Source organism: Cygnus olor, chromosome 9, assembly GCF_009769625.2.
Source record: "Cygnus olor isolate bCygOlo1 chromosome 9, bCygOlo1.pri.v2, whole genome shotgun sequence".
Lineage (NCBI taxonomy): Eukaryota > Metazoa > Chordata > Aves > Anseriformes > Anatidae > Cygnus > Cygnus olor.
This window is the reverse complement of record NC_049177.1, coordinates 16,838,446-16,857,717: the sequence shown is the minus strand read 5'-3', so window position 1 is coordinate 16,857,717 and position 19,272 is coordinate 16,838,446. Positions and strand designations below refer to the sequence as shown.

Sequence of the window (19,272 nt, the reverse complement as noted above, 5' to 3'; positions counted from 1 at the left end):
CATTAATGAGGGAAGCCTCTGTTCCAAAAGAAGGTTAAGCAAATTCTGTAGGAGTTCAAAGTGGGAGTCTGATTTCCAAAAATTACTTGAATCTGATTTAAGAATGGACCATTTCCTATGAGAGAGAAAGAGCAAATGAGAAGAGGGGACCTTGAGCAAAAGCCCTTGGCTCCAGGCTTATTTATGTATGCCTAGTCAGTCCTTTAAGTCCTTTAAGTCCTTCAACAGGTTCAGGCAAGACAGCCTCAGCCACCACAATTCCTACACCAGATTGTTTATCCTGAAGTATAACCATATAACCCCCAACCTCCTCTACTGAAATTCAAGATACAGATGTCTCATTCTGCCTGTCTTAGACATGGGGGACATCACACTGCCTTCTCTTCAAAACAGCTTCACCAGACTAAGCCACGTGCTCTGTCAAGGAAGGTCACTGCTTACAGACACTGGTTGCTCCCTCTATACAATCAGACCATGTTTTCTTGCAACTGGAGACAATACTACAGCACAGAATAAAATGGAAGGATTGCAACATACCTCTTACATACAATAGTCCTGTTTATACATCTCGGTATGCTAGCTCCTTTCTCAGCAATATGATTATGTTGACTCATGCTCATTTTGCAATGTGAAACAATAGAGCTTCCTCTATCAAACAGTCTCCTGGTCGGGAAGGCCACTGGGTTCTATAAATTACCAGAACCTGCTATCCACAAAACCTGTCAGAAGCCACCTCGGAGCAGCTGAATCTCAAATGCAAAAGTATTTTTGCTGCAGTAATCTAAAATATCTGGGTCTGCTTATTAAGTAAAAATGACACATACAACAATTGATACAAGATTATTTAAATTGCCCCAGACAGAAAACCTCCTCACTCGCATTTCTTCCTAAAACACACCCACTTATAAATATTAGCTTAGATTACATTTTAGTCATTTTCCCTGCCCAGAGAACTCCTATGAAAGCGGTGGAAAACATGAGTATTGCAGGCACAAGAATAAATGTAGAGGATAAGCCCTTCACAGTGTAATGTGCGTTAAGGATATCTGGAATGCTTGATGATGAATGACACTGTCATGACTTATTTCACTGTGTAAGTTACTTACCTAGTTTACCACAGTTTTGGGATTTTGAAAAATGCTGGAAGATGGACCACTCCTTAAAAAACAGGATTATTTTTCTTTAGATTCTACTTTACTTAGTGCTTTTGGTACATAATTTGATGCCATTTTTAAGATGACATTGGCACGCAAACCTGCCTTTCTATTCCAGCCTGACTCTCCCCTTGGAGTTTTTAGATTGATCAGGAAATCCTAAGGGAGTACAATAGGGAATTGCTTCAGCGGACTGAGAGCCTCTTAAAGAGGCTGGATTTACTCACCTGGTCGAGGCGCAGAGCACCGTCAATGAAGCGCTGTTTGCGGAGGTGCTGGGCAATCCGATGCAGGTTCAGTACAGCTTGCTGGACCTCAGCTACTGAGTGCTGAGGGGAGACAGGGGGTAGCTCTTCAGGTGAGAACACCTTCCCAGGGTTTTCAATCATACTCTGTGCGTGGTCGTAGCTTAGCTTCACACAGGAGCAGATGACTGTCCGTCCAAACCATTCATCAAGGATCTGAAAAACACGAAAGCAGAGACAGATCTGAGGACTCACTCTTCTAGATCGCAAAAGCTTGGGAGGCTGTAAAAATATTGGAAAGAATGACAAAAGACCCCAACACTGACTGTCATCTTTGAGGAAATATCTTCTCATACTGAAGCCATCAGTAGACCTTTTGCCCACGTAGATTCTCTAGTGTCTGATAAGGTGCATAGGCACAATAAAGTCTTTCCTTCAAATAGGAAACTGCTTCATTCTCCCTCCTCTACCTGACTTCCCCCTTTTATAAAGCTCATAAGAACCACAGCCCATCTGGGAGCTGAAGTCAGTCAGCTGACTCAAAGCTTAATAGGTGCAGGGGTGGCAACAGACAGAGATATGCACACGCAAAGAAGGATCTTGTATCTAAAACACAGCAGATTGCATTCCACCTCTTCGACTGAAGTCTAAACAGCAGGGCACAAGGGGCTGGCCTTAAAATACTGTCTTGTGGCGCTGTCCTGTTAGGAGCATACCAGGGAGAAAGCTGTAGAGACCCCAGTGTCTGACTAGCACTTGTGAAAGTGCTCGAGAAGGATTTGAATGGTCTTGGAGGAGAAATGGCCTGTCACTGACCCGTTATTTCTCTAATCAAGCCTACAGTGTAAGGCCCAAACTCAAGCCAGAAAGCATGCTGAGCTCCCAAATTACTTTGGAATCTACAGGAAAACCATGGATAAATCTGCTATGAAATTATTAATTAAATCAGAAGCCATTCCCATTTTAAACTCCATAACAGAATATTGATGTAGAAGTAGCAATTCAAAACTATTAGCAGGAAGGATTTAACGTATTTTCAGGTGAGATATGTAAGAGTCCAACAGCTCATCTAGCCAGTGAGCAAACGCAAGGGGCAGAAGGCTCTTCAGAAAAGTGAAGAGCACTGGCATGAGGGCTCTGGAGAGGGATGCAGTCTGTGATAAACCCTTCAAAGCACAAGCGCTCAGAGAATGGAGAATTGTAATTCTACCTTAGTTACAAGTGCCACCTTCATCAGGGACAAGGTAAAGCCTGCAAGCGACAGTGTCTGTGGAGAACAGCCATCTCTAAGACACGCTCATCAAGGATATTGCTTCAGAAAGGCAAATCCTCTTCTTAAAAGGAAAGGACTGAACCCCAAGATACCTCTGCTGTCTCCCTCCCCTGCGCCCCACAACATCAGTACAGTATAACTCAGCAGCTCAGACCTCCGAAAGTTACACGTTCCATGTTATTTAAGCTCATTTTCAATTAGAAAGTGTCCTAATAGATGGGATGCAGCACAGGATGTCTTGCAATGGAAAGTGCTCAGACTCTTGGCTCATGGTTATTGTGTGCCTCTCTACCTACACACAAGGAGAAAAAGGAAGAAAAAGGCACAGAGCGAGGCAAAGAGATGATGTAAGATCACTGGCAGCACCTGCCCTGTGCTCTGCTGCATCCTGTTAAATGTGGTTCAGCTTCTTGTTGTGGTATGGGATCCACATCCACCAGGTCAGCAACATCTGATGACATCTGCCAGACCCAAAAAAGCTCCTGGTACTAAGCAAGACCTCTGATGTGGAAGAGGCTGTGCTGCTCTTTAAAAGACTGACTTCCGAAACTATTAGACGGTTGAAAATGGATAATTCAGACTTTAGCAAGGCGTGGATGGTGCTCAGGTGCCAAAAAGGTGCTGTTCTTTGTTGAGCAAGGCTGAGCAGCCTCCACGTGAGCTGAGCACCATATACCCTCCAACTGTAATAGGCAGTTCCTCCAGCTCCAGCTGTTAATTTCTGCATCAAAGGTCACTATCAATCCTGGCTCTCACTATTTTATGCTCCCAAACTAAACATTTTATGTTTGGAAAGCATTCTCATTTCGTTTTATAATGCAGGTGAGTCAATTCCATCCCACGCGTGCATGGTTGAAAGGACTGGGCACAGACCAGAGGGTAATTCTGAGGACAAGCACTTTCTCCAGTCCCTGGGCTAGCACCGACAGCCAGGTCTGAGGCTACACGGTGCTTTCTGCCACTGGTTTCCAAGAGCTCGTTCTGTCCTTTGCAGGAGGTAACAGACCGGATTTCCACTTTGCTGTCTGAACTTGAAGCTTTCAACAAAATCTTATTTTTCTGCTTGCTCAGAAGAGGCCAAATATTTCAGAGCTCCACTCACTTCCTTGTAAGATGAGAGATGCAGCGAGTTGGGCCCCAGGAATAGAACTAGAATGTCAAATCTCAGGCAGGCTACACTCAGGGCAAAGCATCAGGACAAGCAGCCCAATACGAGCAGACATTAAAATTCCTTCACTTCTCTGTTTCCTCAACTCCTTTTTCTGTTCTTGGTCCCTCAAAGGCAACCAAACAGTGTGATACAATCTCTGTTCCTGCAATGGCTCTCACAGGTGCAAATTAGACAGAGACAACCCTATGCGAGGACTCTCATTAACGTGCCCAATAAACCACTTCTCACCAAGGTTGCCTGGATGCGTTACACATGCCTCTTGCAGGCAAGGAATGGAGTTTTGGATGCATCCTGCCCTGCGCCGTCCAGTAATTCCTGCGTGCAGTGAGCAGAGCTGCCAGGCTGAGCCCTGCTGTAGCAGGCTCACTTCACTCTACCCAACGTCCAAGTGCCTCCTGGAAACACCCTCTGTTTCTGCCTTCAGCGGCCATCCAAGCAGCCTCAGGGTAACCACAGCCTCACGTCCCTGGTTTGGAAACCCAACCAGAAGAATGGGAGGCTCTGCTCCTGCAGGGAAAGCTGCACAGGAGGGGCAGAGCAGTGCAAAGGAGCAGCATTTCAGGGGGGGGAGACCTGGGGAAGGTCTCCCCCATCACAGCAAACCAGGTGCACCCCATCCGCAGACAGCACACCAGTATCTGAGACGTTTGTAGGATTATGTTAAGATTTCCCCCCCTGGGTCTGGTCATTTTTGAGGGAAAGCTGTAGTCTCCAGCATGTCAGGTGATGGCATCCAGCATGGCTCAGCTGAAACCCTCCTGTTAGCACTGTCCCTGCAGTGAGGGTCTCTGAGGGTGGGACAGAGCTGTGCAGGGGGCTGAGGACCTTCTCCACGCAAGGCAGTGTCTGTAGCATGTCCTGGCTGATGACAGCAGTTCTGAGCCTGGAAAAGATGTTTGTCTGTCTAGGTTGTTTCAGGCTGAGGCAATTTCTCTCTGGTAGAAGGGTCCAGCAGGGCTGCGCTTCAAGCACACCACCAAGCAATAACAAAAAGAAGAGTTGCATCGTTTGTTTTCAAATATCTTTCTGTTGACTGCATCTGAACAAGAACGTGCTGCGTTGTTCCTATAAACGCCCTGCTCTGCTTCTGGAGAACAGCACAGATGCAACAACATGGTTAACGCCTCTGCCCTGGGAAAGTCATCGTGGAGACATCATGTCACCATATCCCACCGGAGTCCGTATAGCACTGCTCAGGCAACATTTTGTTACGCTGGTGGAAAACTAGATTAAAAACTCCAGAATGCAAAAGTAACAAAAACAAGAAAGCGCCTGTCTCCCAGGAGGGCTGAGCCTGGCATTGTTTTTCTGAAAGAAACAAGAAATAAAAACCCCAACAACTCGTCAACAATCGCAGTCAAGTGAGGAGTCTCTGTGGCTTTTCCTTGAGCGAGGCATTAGCTGCAGACTGATCTGCTTTGGAGCAGTAACAGCAGGAGCTCGCCCCTAGCAGTGCTGTCGGGCTCTGGTCCTCCACATCAGGGCTCTCACCGATCTCCACCACCGGCTGGTGTTCAGAGGCCATGTGGGGGCCTTTGACTCACCTCCTTTCACCCAGCAGAGCTGGACAGCACGTGATGCTATTTGCGCTAACACCTGGAGATGCAGGAGACACTCTGTCCCAGCTCAGAGATAAGCTCTTACAAGAATGCCCTGCTGGGCAAAAACCCCGCAACCGCGTTTCCTCTTAGGAGTGACTTTTTCTCCAGGCTTCACCTGTTATTCAAATCAAGTGACCCCAGCCAGGACTGCCATCCCAAAAGGCCTCCCAGGAGAAACCTGTTTGCTGCGATGCCCGCAGGCAGCCTGCTTCCCGCGGGGCAGCGTGGGGATGTCCCAGAGATACCCCTACTCCTGCAGGGACCAGCGCCCTGAGCAGGCACAAGGTTGGTGCTGAGGTTCCTCTGCCTCCTCACAGGCCAGACAGGGTCAGTCTGAACACTGTTTGAAAAGCAAATAACGGGTATATTGCAGGGAACAACAGATAAGATTTAATTAAAAGCTTATTTTAATTAAGACTTGGCTATTAACTGTTCAAAGATTGTTCAGAGTCAATAAAGGCCCACCAAGTAGCTACAATCAGAAGGTCCCACGAGTAAGCACGCTGTTGCTACAGGAAATGGGATGTTTTTCACAGTGAAGAAATAAAACCCACCTCAGTGCCAGAGCAGGGACTAGCTGGAAAAATACAGATATAGGACCGTAACTACATATTGTTAAAGGACAAACCAAGCCTCAGTATCCTTTAGGGCTGCATGGACAATAATAAGGAAATAAAGTTAATTTTTGTGAGAAATTACCAAACTGGCACAAGAAATACTTCACAGAGAAAGTTGTGCATCAACACAACACTCGTAAAAAAAATAATTCTGAGTACAAAACATGTACTTGGCATAGGCTATTTGCCAGAGTCCTCTGGGACAGGCAGGCTTTAGCCCTCTTAGATTACAGAGGGGACCCAATGATCACCAAAGAGGAGATTGCTGGAATTGCTACTAAGAGTGTAGCAGAGGAACAGGGAGAGAAATCAAGACCTGGGGAGAGCAGCAGGCAGCTGAAGCCAGCTTGCTGCACCGACAGACATCACAACTGGTCCCTGGGAATAACACAATGTTTGTGTAGGCATGGAGGCTGAAGGATGCAGAGGATGGAGCTGTGCCTTGCTGAAGGGCTATCACACTTTACATGGATCGATGTTATTTGCAGCACTGAAGAAGAATGAAACAGTCTGTTTACCAGGGAGACCACAGAGGAATCCTCATCCACTGCATTGCACAACTGCCCATCAGCACAATGCAGGGCTGGGGTCAGGGAGAAATATCTTGTCCCAGACTATTAGCTGTGAATTGCTGCTGGAATTAAGACATTAAACGCATGAGTGTCCCCTGGCAAGGGGCAGGAAATCTTCCGCTTTGAACATTCCTACAAATATCCTTCCTTTCCCCACCATGTTATGAGATTACTCCAGTCATCGGTAAGACAAGGTACAGTCCTACATACTCTCTTTCTGTTCACCAACATGTTCTTTACTGTCCACCCAGCTGCTACAGAATGGCATTTTTACCACTCTGTTTGCAATGGCAGGGTCCGAGCACTGAGGCAGGGCTGGCTGCTTAGCAGGATGACTGCTTGCTGCTTGAGTTACCTTGCCTTCTGGAGTCACCTTCCACATCACAGAGAACGTCAGCCTGTCTTGCATGGGATTGAGACTGCATAACTCCTCACAGAGCAGCTTGGGAAGCATCGGGATCACCTGGAAGAGAAGAGAGCCTTGGTGAGTTGTAGGCTTTTAGTGGAGACCTGCCTGTGGCCAAGCTTCCCTGGCCAGCTGGTAAAAGAGAGGTTCAACAATACAAGAAAGGAGAAAATGTGTTAAACTTTCAGGAGTGGTGTTCCTGCCACAGGGAATGCAATATCCTAACTCTGGGACCCACCACCCATGCTGGAGCTCCACCATGTTTGCTCTGCTTTCCCCTTCTTTTGCATTGCTTTTTTGACACTGGGAAGAATGAGGAAGGCTCAGCAAATAAGGAAACTCGGTGCTGAAGAGACACGGTCCTGGCAGTCGGGAGCTGGGAGCATGGATCTGGGAACTGTCCTCGCTTCGCCACCGACGACTGTAACCAGGCAAGTAATGCAAGTGTGAGGCTGCTCCCTGCAAAGCATAAATGAAACTTCTCCTACGCATCACAGGAGCAGTGCACGGCTTTAATAAAGATTAAGGCATGCTTTGCAGCACAAACAGGAATGTGTAGATGTTGGTGAGACAAAGAAAAGCACCTGTTTTATGACTGTTGAACAGGGTGTTTGCAAACAGAGGGAGAACAATGATTATTTTACTAAGCTTAGCTCTGAACAAAATGTCAGCCAAGAGAAATCTCTGGCAGGGATTTTTTAGCCTGTGCCCTAATTCCTTAAAACTAATCAATTTTTCAGCTGCTGATCACCGAATTACCAAACCACATATTACTCTCCTGACTAGAGCAACAAAGCAAAAGCTCGGAGCATATTCACACTACAGCAAAGCTGAGCAGCTCCAAGTGTTTTTACCATCCCTGAGTTATTTCCCAGGTGAAGCCAGCAGTAAAGCTAATATTTAGAAGCTGTTTAATGAAGCAAACCTAATCATTTAGAGTTTCAACTGCTTATTTTTCTACTCGTTATTAACCTTTGTGAACAAGCAGTTACTGCCCTCAAAGAACTACCTTCTTCTTCTTGTTTATTCCGAGTGGTAATTTGGGCTGGCGCTTTCCAGAAAAGCACAGAAGAGAAATGCTCTGCTTAGCTGAGCTTGCCATCAAAATATTTCGGGTATTTAATTTAGTTTCCATTTTGATTGCTCTCCTGTGCCACCCAGCAAACAGAAGAGCAGCAGCAACCCCAGCTCTTCCAAACTCTCTCGCACCAATTTGGTGATTTTAGAGATAACATTTTCTATCTGGACGCCAGGGGAACGACTGTTCTTCAAAACAGCAAGGAAGAAAAAAGTCTCAGGTGTCCACGCTCTCCTCAAGTGCACACACTTCTTATTTACCTTTTGCTTTGAAAGAAAGGCTCTTAAAATATTTAATCACATTTGTGGTTTGGCACCAGATGATGGCTATAAATCCATTCTAATTGCACTGCATATTAATGCCAAAAGGTTAACTGTACGGCCCCTGCCTGTCAAGGAGTCACTTTCAACATGAATCAGCAGCACTGCTTCAGCTGGAAGGGCACGAGGGCACAGATTACGATAAGCTGTTTCCCGCAACACAAAGGCCGTCGCCTCTGTTATTCCAGTTGTGAGAAGTCCACAAACAATGCTCATACATTCATAACTCACAGATACAGTACGTGAGGTCTGCCTCGCTGCCTGGAAGGGCCCGCGCCACAAGGTTATAAACTTAGCATGAAGGGTGCCAACCCCTACCAGAAAGGAGAGAAAATGGGTTTATGGGCTATCGGAAATCCCTGCATGAGATCGCCCATGACCGCCGTGGGACCCCAAAGTTCAGGTCACTATCAACAAAGTGCTGGCACTTTAATAAAAGCTCCCAAACTCTTTTCCATCCAAATTAAAAGCTGCGCTTACCAGCCTCTCTCTCCCCTCACCGTCACTCTGTGATTGATTTTTTGGTTGTAACCGATAATGTTCTGTACTTACGGAGTATTTCTGTGCCTTAGCACATCCTCTTCCTTCACATCTCCTAGAGCAATAACAATCTGCTAGCACAACGCCTACATGAAACATGAAAGCCCATCCACAAAGAATAGCCCGAACGAAACAACAGGATGCTTGTTTTAAGTGTACTTGAGCAGGATTAATATCCGATTCAAGAGGCTATAATTCTATGGAAGGGCTTTCAATGATGTGAAACACAAGCAAAGCTTTAACTCAGCTCGTAATTACAGCACTAAACACTCACCAAGCAATTAGCTGTAACAAACCTACTGTTAAATAGGGAAGCATCAACCCCCGTTACCCTTGTTCCACAGGAGAGAAACTTTAGGCAAAGCAACTTAACCCAAGCCACACAAGAAATCTCACAGGAGAGCAAGAATTCAATCAAGTTTTTTCTGGGCTCAGCGAATACACACATAATGTAAGACAATGTGACCTTGCATTGAAGGTATTTCAATTTTATCTACCTTACTGAATTAAAGGAGGAAACCTGTTTTCAGCATCATGACAGTCCTGGCTAACTGCCTCCCTCTGCTTTAACACTGCAATCCCCCTTCATGCTCTACATGGAGAATAAAGCAGCTGTTACAAAGCACAGAAGTTTCTAAGTCCTAAATGCACATTTCCTCTTCTGGTCTGATCCTTCACACGATTCGGTTGCAGTCTGAAAGGATTCCTAGCAGTTGCAAGCCAAGCATTTAACATACAAAGATGTCACAACTGTGTCAAATTGGGAGAGTGAGATGTTTGGGGAGTTATCCCAGGGGCTGCCCACAAGGAACTTGTGCAATAGGATTATTTTCATCTCTTTTTCAAGGAGACGCAGGATGAGAGGAGATTTCCCTAAGTACGTTTTTAATGCCCAGGGAAGCTTTAGAAAATACCAGGGTTGCATAGCATCACCTCAAATAATCCAGAGGTTGCCCAGCATCCTTTAAATACTTTGCCCTTTCCATGACTGTCTGCCAAGAGCCAGCAGAACCTGCCAGCTGCCCTGCGGAGTGCCACAGCATGCCGAAACCCAGCTCACTGAACCACTGCTGAAGGATACTACCTCCCGTGGGAAGTGCTTCTCTTCTTCAGGTGCCTGTAGTAGGGATCGCATCCTTCAGCTTGATTTCACAGCTAGAAATAAGGTCACTGGTGCTCATACAGGGATCGTAAGGCTGGGAACAGGGGGTGCATAAATGTAGTTGAATCTAGACATGCAGAGATTCAGCAGGGCAATTGAAAAAACTTTTCACAATGGAGAAAAAAAAGACCTGCAAGCCCTAGGAAACCCTTTCTGCCATAGAAAGTAGGGCTGAAGAAAGGCTTGGGTGGCGAGAGCTTGTCTGGTTTCCAAGCCCTTCTCTCGGCCAGACTAATAAAAGGCATCATCTCTCCCCACCAGCCCAGTAGGGCCCAAGAGATACTGGAAAGGGCACTTTGAGCGAAAGGCTGACATCCACAGCATTTGCAGCTGTGGGTCTGCATTTCAAATCAGCTTACAGACAGCAGATTCTCTCTCTGTACTTCCAAGTGCCACATGCGAAATCTCCTTAGGGCTGGCGCTGCTGAAGCTGGCTGCAGACGCAGCACTCCTGCTGCCAGACAGCACCGGAGACCCGGGCAGCGAGGGAATGCCCAAGTAAGAGAAGATACCTCTGGGACTGAGGGGCTCCTACATCCTTATCCTGGGGTTATAGGACACGTGGGCTTCTTACCAAGGCTTGCAGTGCTGCTTAAACCTGGCTCTTGGGTGGTGGATTCCCTTCAGACACAGCAACGTCGCACCTCCTGCTTGGGAGAGCCCTTTGGGTTTTTTTCCTTTTGCCTCTCGGGCTAGCATAGCGCTTCCAGCATCCAAGTGTGAGTTTCCAGCCTCAGCCTCATTCCTCGGGAGCTGGGCAGTGGGAGGGAGCACAGGCACACTGGGATGATAAAACTCCCGTTCCCTTTAAAACCAGAAACATCTGCCGCAGCGACGAGGGACTCACTGGCCAGGAGCAGAGCAGGGTGGCTCTGATCAATGGGCTTGCCGTAGCAGCTTTTCAAGGAGCAGACGGGGAGTAAAAATCTCAGACAACCAGATAAAGGAAAAAGGGAACAAACTCTGGTTAAGCCTAGCCCCTTACTTTCACCAAGTCGCACGGACAGTTTTGCTCCCCTCAAATAATCGCAGTCTGAGGCTGGGTTCAGGTGGGTTACGACCACTGGTGACTCTGGTGGTGACCCCGTCTCCCTCCACCAATTTGATGGGGAGGGATTGTTTTAGCCAAAGGTTTCCATCGGCTGCTCTCCCCGGAGCCAGGAGGAGGCCGCCAAGGTCTAACAATGGGGTGGGCTCAGCAAGGCTATTGCTTACCCGCTACAAGACACTCACAGGAAATAGGCAATTTGTTTGTGAGCCAAGATTTCTGCCCGAGAGTTGTATCAACACTTCCATGAATTCAGATTTCGAGCAACTTTTTGTTACTCAGCCGGAGATTATCAAAATATCAACACCCTGACAACCTGCTGGTGTCAAAAGTGAATGTCTCGAAGTCCTTGGACTCGACGTGAAGATAGGCTTACAGATCAAATCTTTGATCTCAAGTATAAAATAGTACCAATAAAATATTATACGGATTTATGGCTGACCTCTCACTTGAGCTGCTTCACACCTAAAATAACACTACAGGATGTGCCAAAAAAGAGGAAACTGTTTAGGTTTTCTTGCTTCTTAAAACCTGATACACTCGTATTTCAAAAACTTTTGACTTTTATTAAATAGACTGCTAGCAATTACACAATAACTCCCCTTCTGGATACATGGTTCAGGAAAATTAAATATGTGGCTTTATTTAACTTCTTTGGGAGGATTAGCATGGTGCTAACCTCTAGCAGAATCACAGCTGTCTTAGGAAACAATTCCATCAAAGGAAAGCATATTTTCTACAAAAGTCACGCTACCATCTTGTTTCAGACAGCCTGGCTGCTTTCCTTTGCCCATCCCCTCTCTCCTTTTCATCTCTTGCAATTAAAATACTGACCAACACCGTGTTTTCATCATCTAACCTACTTTGTACTCTGAAAACGTATTCTCTCCAGGGCAGAAGTGTGGGTAAAACACTAATCCTGACTGCTAGGCCATGGCAGTTGAAGAGCAATGGGAGATTATGGCTGTGAAAAGGCAGTAAATAACTTAGTTGGCGTTACACATGACTGACTGGTGCTGGGGGGGGAAAGGCACTTTGAAAGAACATTCAATTAGCTTTTGAATTCAACTAAATTTTCATGAAAAAAATCTTTTATGTACAAAAAAAATTTCCTTCTCCCTTCGGTAAATAACTACATGCCTTCAAGCCACAGTATTTTGTCCTGAAAATACTGCCACAACGTCTCCCAGGATTACAGTTTTGCTGCCTCGCAGTGACGTTCCCCCTGGGCAAGCGGTGGCTGCAGTCACCCATCAGAGGTGGAGGCAGGTCATCGCAGAGCCAAGGGCTTATTGCTGCAGAGACCACAGGGTTGGGAAGACTCCTGTGCCAGTACTGCTGTTTCCATGAGCTATGCACTGCTTCCAGCTCCTGGAGAACAGTCGCTGGTAACCGGTGTTTTCCAGCCAGGCCACTCCTCGGTCCCCTCTGCATCGCTCTCACGGCTACTCCACACAACCCATGCCTCCAGAGACATAAAACCCATGGACCCCCTGAGACACCCTGAGGTTGTGCCTCACCACGTCTACCCCAAAATAGTTCTGAAACAGCTACTAAAGGTTAACAGGTTGATATCAAACCACTGATTTGATTTCAATGGTGTAAAGACAAAATAATTTATGATCTGGAAAGAATGGATAAAGCACAGGAAGCTAACAGAACAAGCATTATTAAGAGACCCTCCCCAGAGAGCAACCCTGGGAACACCCAGGAAGGGAGGAGAAGAATCACCCACAACCCTGAGTATCAAGGATATGTTTATTACACCACAGATGCCCTGCCATCTGGGAAAGGGCTGCAGAGTCAAGGACTTCTACAACCTAATGGAAAGGAAGTGTGGGGAGAGAAAGAATAACCTGCCCTTAAGAAACTTGTCTCAATACTCCTCTTCATGCAGCTGATGTTTCAAGCCAGCACAGGAAGCCAAAAGCCAAGCTTTCTGGCTTCCTTTCACACACAGTGCCTGCAATATAGGAAGTGATTCTGCACATTCAACTTAAAATCAGACAAAAAAAAATCATGCACAGATGAAACTTGGGTGTTTCCTTTCCAATAATGTTAAACTTGAACTTGGTCGTTTTTAAAGTTCAAAAATCAAGTCTAACATTTGGTTCTGTTACCCAAAAATCTCTACAGTTTTAAATATCTTTTCAGTGTATGATGAGAGAGCATCACTTTGCAGTATTTGGGATACCCTGATAAAAGAAAAAGTCTGTGAAATACCATGGTACCTCAGATGTGAGATGGCACAGGGTGTTTTACACCACACTCTGCTATGCATCCACATCTGGGAGGGCTTTGCCAGTCCTACTGCAATGAAGACAAAAATGACAGTCTATATCACCACCATATTGGCAAATTTCAAACCCGCAACAGCAAAGCAGAGAAGTTAAGTGGGATCTGTCGAGCTCATCTCAGGCTCAGGACAGTGCAAACAAAGCCATAAGGCTTTGGGACCTGAACTAGCTGCAGGTGAGCAGAGCTGCTCCCGAGCTAACAAGCCCTGGCATACCCAGGTTTCTGCCCGTAGACACACGGTTATGAGCTGCTGCTTCACCCAGTGCTGTCTTCATAAGTGCTGCTTTGTTAACTCTTGTGTTTGTCTGCATCAGTTTGCTCATTTCTGTAGGTTTGCTGCAATAATAATCACATTTTGATCAATGGCATCTGAAAATGAACCTTTAAAATGAATTTATGGTAAAAGGAAGGCAGCACTCAGAAGAAAAAAGGAAAAGTTGTCTTACCTTTTGCACTAAATAGACGCTGGTTGCCCTTTCGCTTGCCACTTTATCCAGCGCTGTTTCTTCCAGTACGAAGTAGCTTACATCCGCAATGTGAACACCCACTTCAAAGTTCCCTGAAATTGCACAAAAAAGTCAGTAGGCTGCAGGTGGAAATGAAGGAATTTAGGGGGCAGGGGAAGAAGGAAATAATTCCATCCAGAAGTCACTTTTCAAAGAAAAAAGAAAAAAAGAAAAAAGAAAAAACACAATTTTATGATCTCCACATTTTCTGCTGGGCCACTTCTGGCAGAGCAATTTTCTGTGATATATGAGTCCTGTGAGCTACCACAGAGCCAGGGCTAGGGCAAGGGAGACAGCAAGATAATGGATAAGAAACTGACAACAAGTGATTTTCACAAATCTTTTCTCATTCTGACAGGTCTGAATGCTTCTGTGCATAGATCCTTCTGACGTCTTCTGTATTATTACGCGTATATTTAACTCTGTCCCCTTCGCCCCTTCTCCCAGTGCTCCCAGAACTCTTTTACCTTATGCCCAGAACTCACAAAAATGATATTTCTGTCCATCTCTTCCCTTCTGAGATGAAAATTGTGGACTCTCAAGACGCTTCCAAATTCACAACCACTGTGACTACAACTTACCTCATCCCCACGTATACGTGTGAATCTCAGTGGTGGGTATGTGAAATCCCTTAAAAGCCACGTGGCTCCGTCTTCCCAGCTGGGATCTTGTAATAGTGAGCCTAGTTTTCATCCCTTTGCTGTCAGACAACAGCAAGCAAGAAATATGGAGCCCCACCTTGCAAATAGACAAGCAGTACGAGACACAATTTCTAGGCCTGCTTTTGGGTTCTCCAAGCTGCACTGGCTTCCACTTCACTCTGGGTCAAGCCCAAACTGCTGCTGGTGTCCTAGAAAGTCTTAAATGATTTAGCATCAGGCTATGCAGAAGTGCAGCTTTCCACAGGAATACTCTGATATCTGCCTTATCCTTGGATTAGGCTTTTTATCCTCAAATGAGAGTCTAGCCTAAAAGCACCTTAATGCAAAAGTTAGGCTGGAGAGGAGTATTACTGAGGATTATCGTGAGGTTTTGGCAGTAATTTGAATTTGGAAGGAGCGATCATCCTCAGCTTTGGAAGTAATTAGTACCTTGGTCCAAGAAATTCTGGTTTGCTAATCCTCAAAGAAGCCTGTTGACCTTTGTTTTCTCTGGAAGGGCTAGCCTAGGATTTGAGGTGCTTATTTGTAGAGTAGTTCTAAGTGCAGTGGGTTCCTAATTATAACAGTTGGTTCTTTAGAGGAATTCACTCACTTCATGGTATCTATAAATATTTTCTCTTTCCTTTATTTTTCCAAAAAGACAACATAATAAGATACCATACCAGTTATAATCCTGTTTGTTTATACACCTCGCATAGAGTACTATCAAAGCCTTGAGCGTCACATTTTTGAAGGACAAAATATTAACAGCTGCTGTCACTACACAGTGTATCTGCCTGGGTGCCCAGCTGATGGACGGGTAACGGTGCTAGATTTCAGCAGAGCGGGAATGGAAATTTATACAGGTGAAGAGGAAGCACGAGAAGGTTCACGCTCGTATCAGGAGAGCCACCCAGCAAACCGTGCCACCGCCTGGGAGTGCAGGTAACGCCGTGTGTGACAGTTTGACTTGGTAACAGCTCATCCAGCCAGTTTTACCAAGCCGTGTTTGCACAGAACTTTGAGTCTGGAAAGCATTATCTTGCTTTTTGTATACCTGATAGAGCACAGATGTAAAGGCAGCAAAAAATTCACATGGAAGACGGGAGCACTGGGGTTTAGGTTTGTCCACATAACCTACAGTCACTGGGAAGTCCTGCGGAGAGCAAATATCGTGGCAGCAGGGGGAGAGGGCAATAATCCCATCGCACTCCCAGGGCTGAACTCCACCACTCGGAAAGCTGGGAGAAAAGACTGCAGATTCGATGGTTCACCTCGGAAAGCTGCCTACAGCTGTGTTGTGATATTATCAGATGCCTTGAAAGCTGCTCTACATGGATTAGGCATCCAAGCCTGAAACTACTTAGACAGTAAGTCTTAGACCAACAGTTCAACCAACAGGTTTAATATTACACGCATTCGAAGCCAACACACTCAGAAGGTAAAACAATATTGAACACTTTGAAGTCAATATTGTAATGTATTGACCCTGCAGGCAAATATTGACTAAAGGAAAAGGAGAGGGGGTCATTACATCATGCCTTTAATCGCACTTTAATTCAATATGTGCACTGTTACATACATGAACTTTTTGTCCTCAGTAGAAAATCGACAAACCAAGAAAGATCTCATTGCTTGAGATAATAAAACGTGGAGTTCGCCAATGAAAACACATTGAGAGGAATTAAATTTCACTCAGGTTTCCCACCAGAGGTTCTAAAAGCCGGGGTCAGCATGAGCCCCCTGCTTTTGAACTTTTAATAGAAATTCTATCTAAATATTTTGTTACATCCATTGACATAATGCAAACTGGCAGCTCTTGGGTTTGTCTTGCTCGAGCACGAATCGCCCTATCTCCCTCACCCCCAAAAAATTCAGACCAAGAGAACTTGAAGATACAGACAGCGATCAACCCATCTGATTTCTCTCAAATATCTACTTTTGAATGTGTTGTGCAAAATGCCAGCCTAAGCCTGCACCAAAATACCTGCCTGCTGCTCTCTCCTGGTTTATTTGCCAACTGAAATGTGTTTCTCTAGCCACAAAGTTCTTTCCCTGGCATTCTCTTCCAGATCCACAAACAGTTTTTCTAGTCTCATTAATTTTTTTATGACGGTCACAAAAGGAACATTTCACATTGTGAGTCTTATGTTATTTCCCAAGGAAAAAAAAAAAAAGAGCATGTGGCCTGAATGAAAGGAAAAAAGAGTTAAAGCACCACTCCTTTATTCAAGAAGTTTTGTCAGAGAGAGCAGAGAAGAGGAATGGTGGACAACACACGGACCACACACCACACTCTGCTACACACTGCCTACTCCACGTTCATTTTGATGACAAAATCTACATCTCCAGCAAACAGAGGCTTCAAGCCTTGGCATGTAGCTCCTCTCTGAAATTCTTGCAGAGAAGAGTACTTTACAAGCCACAGACTTGCTTCAACCCAAATTTGTAATTTTCCTACAATGAACCTAAAGCTGGACAACAAGACCTAAAGCTACACTACTCGTTTAAAGATTTTTTTTAAAGGTGTCTACATAAAAATATACAGGAGATTAAGCATGACACTTCATATGGCTGATATTTAAGCGAGAGCTGAAGGGAACACATATTGCAATGAAAAATGCTTTAGGCATTTGGATGGCTCCTTTAATTCAGGGTGCAAAAGTGGGTGCAAAATTGTCATCCCAAATTCCATCACCGTGAAGCTGCTACATGGGAGCCGTTTAGCAATGGGGAATGCAGTTAGAATCAAGCAACGCGTGCTTTATTAGCCAGCTGTACCCCACTAGCCTCTCTCTGCAAACAGAGATGGATGGGAGAGAGAACACAGAGAGGACAATTTCCCTTTTCCTTCACCATGACATAGGTTGCTACAACAGCAGAATAAAACAATCTGTGTTTCTCCAAGCTTCTAGAAGCCTGGCTTTTCCTCTAGAAGCTTACCAAATGATCGAGCTACTCACGGCAGGCCTCCCCAGAACAATGCTGCCCTAGGCACACAGCAATTTTAGAGAAAGTTCAGCTCCTTGATCCAAGAATCTGCTTTATTTGAACCCGCTCCAAAACCTTGTGTACGTAACACTGATACGATGCTAAAATCAAAGGAGAATGGTTCAAGTGTGGCACCTTACAGAACAAAGAACAAGCTGTTCCTTTCTTTTTTTCCACCGATGATCTCATCCTTTAGGACAAAACAGTTCAAAGAACTTTTTTCCTTCTTTACTGAGAAAAATTATAAACGAAAGGGATTAGCAAGGAAGAGCTGGAGGAAAAGGAAAAAGACCTTTCAGTCTGTAAATGCTCCATAAAAACTGCCAACCTAGCAAGTTGTATCAAGTATTTGCCCCAGGAATTAGAAAGTCGAGCTGAATATATTTGAACAGTACGTAAGTTAACACAATGGCAGCAAATCCTTCTCCATCTTCAGCAACCCTAGTCAATCCTAGTACAAATGCAGTGAGAAAGACCAAGCAAGCTCACATCATACCCCAGTGTAAACAAATTTTAGGAGCATGGAACTTAAAAATGCAACTCCTCAAGGATAAAACAGCAAAAGGTAATTCTCTACCATGCAGACACACTCCCCTTTATTTCCATCTCACCTTCACACATCATCATTCTCAGGAGAGAGGACAAGCACTGAGAGAGTGTTATGTCAACTTAAAATTTAATACCAAATTTTTTGTATTAGCCGGCATTTCTCAAGCTGTCTGTTACCCCTCAGTAAGGGATCCATAGGAAAGTTCAAAGCCAATTGCAAAGTGTTTGCTCCAGCCAGAAAACAGCCAACCACCCAGCTGCTGCCAGCAGTTAAAGGTAGCTGACTGTTCCCTGGCTACACCAACTCCGGCAGCGAATAATTACAGCTCTTCCCCATTCCCCTGCCCTGGGGGGACCTGCTGCTGCTCACTTACCTGCAAAGCAGTATTTAGTGCCTTGCAAAAGTATGAAAAACTTGTATAAAGAGAGACAGACGAGGCCTTTAACCTACATGTGCATTTTGCTGCTGTTAGCAGCCTAGCGCAGGCTCTCATCAGGGCTGAGGTTCTCCTGTGTGGCTGTTGGGCATAGGGGCAAGGACAGCGTCTGCAGGAGAAGCTCTCCGACACAGCAGGGCCAGCCACAGGGGCTGCAGGCGGTAAGAGGGGTGCACACAGAACAAACACAACTTGCACAGAGGCAGAAAATGGCACTGATACCTGAGGAAGCTGCTCGAAGTAGCTAGGGATCATCACAGATGTTGAATATGAGCCTTTAAATGAAGGACCCGACCCAAACACCTCTATTTCCCTTCCTGTGTGTATGTACTACACCCGTACACCGACGGCCCAGGAATGCAGAAGCGTCCCTCTTGGCACGGAGACAGAGACAGAGAAAAGAGAGTGACTGCCCGAGTGGGAGAAAAGAGCAAGAGGGAAAGGAAAAAAAAATAAAAAAGATGTAGAAGAGATTAATACAAAAATTAAAGTGAAACCGTGGAAAGAGCAAGCTATTTGTCTTCTCTGCAGTCTGAAGACATAGGTGGGTGGCTTTAATTCTCAGCTGAGGTTACTTTTCCACCGCAGGAAGCCAAGCTATTGTTCAAAAAATCAGACAGTGTGCTTTATTTTTATTTTACTTATTTTAAAATAACAAGGAAA

At 45.3% G+C, this 19,272-nt stretch overlaps 1 protein-coding gene across 3 annotated transcripts in view; it reads right to left on the bottom strand.

The window, feature by feature from the left end:
* The window catches only part of DIS3L2 (DIS3 like 3'-5' exoribonuclease 2), a 192,380-nt gene that overhangs the window by 61,296 nt on the left and 111,812 nt on the right, over nucleotides 1–19,272 (bottom strand). For all 3 annotated transcript variants that reach the window (XM_040567859.1, XM_040567860.1, XM_040567861.1), the window contains exons 12-14: nucleotides 13,932–14,044; nucleotides 6,989–7,096; nucleotides 1,382–1,615 (exon numbers count right to left, since the gene is read on the bottom strand). In XM_040567859.1, coding sequence (XP_040423793.1) covers nucleotides 1,382–1,615; nucleotides 6,989–7,096; nucleotides 13,932–14,044 — 455 coding nt within the window. The remainder of the gene's footprint in view (nucleotides 1–1,381; nucleotides 1,616–6,988; nucleotides 7,097–13,931; nucleotides 14,045–19,272) is intronic.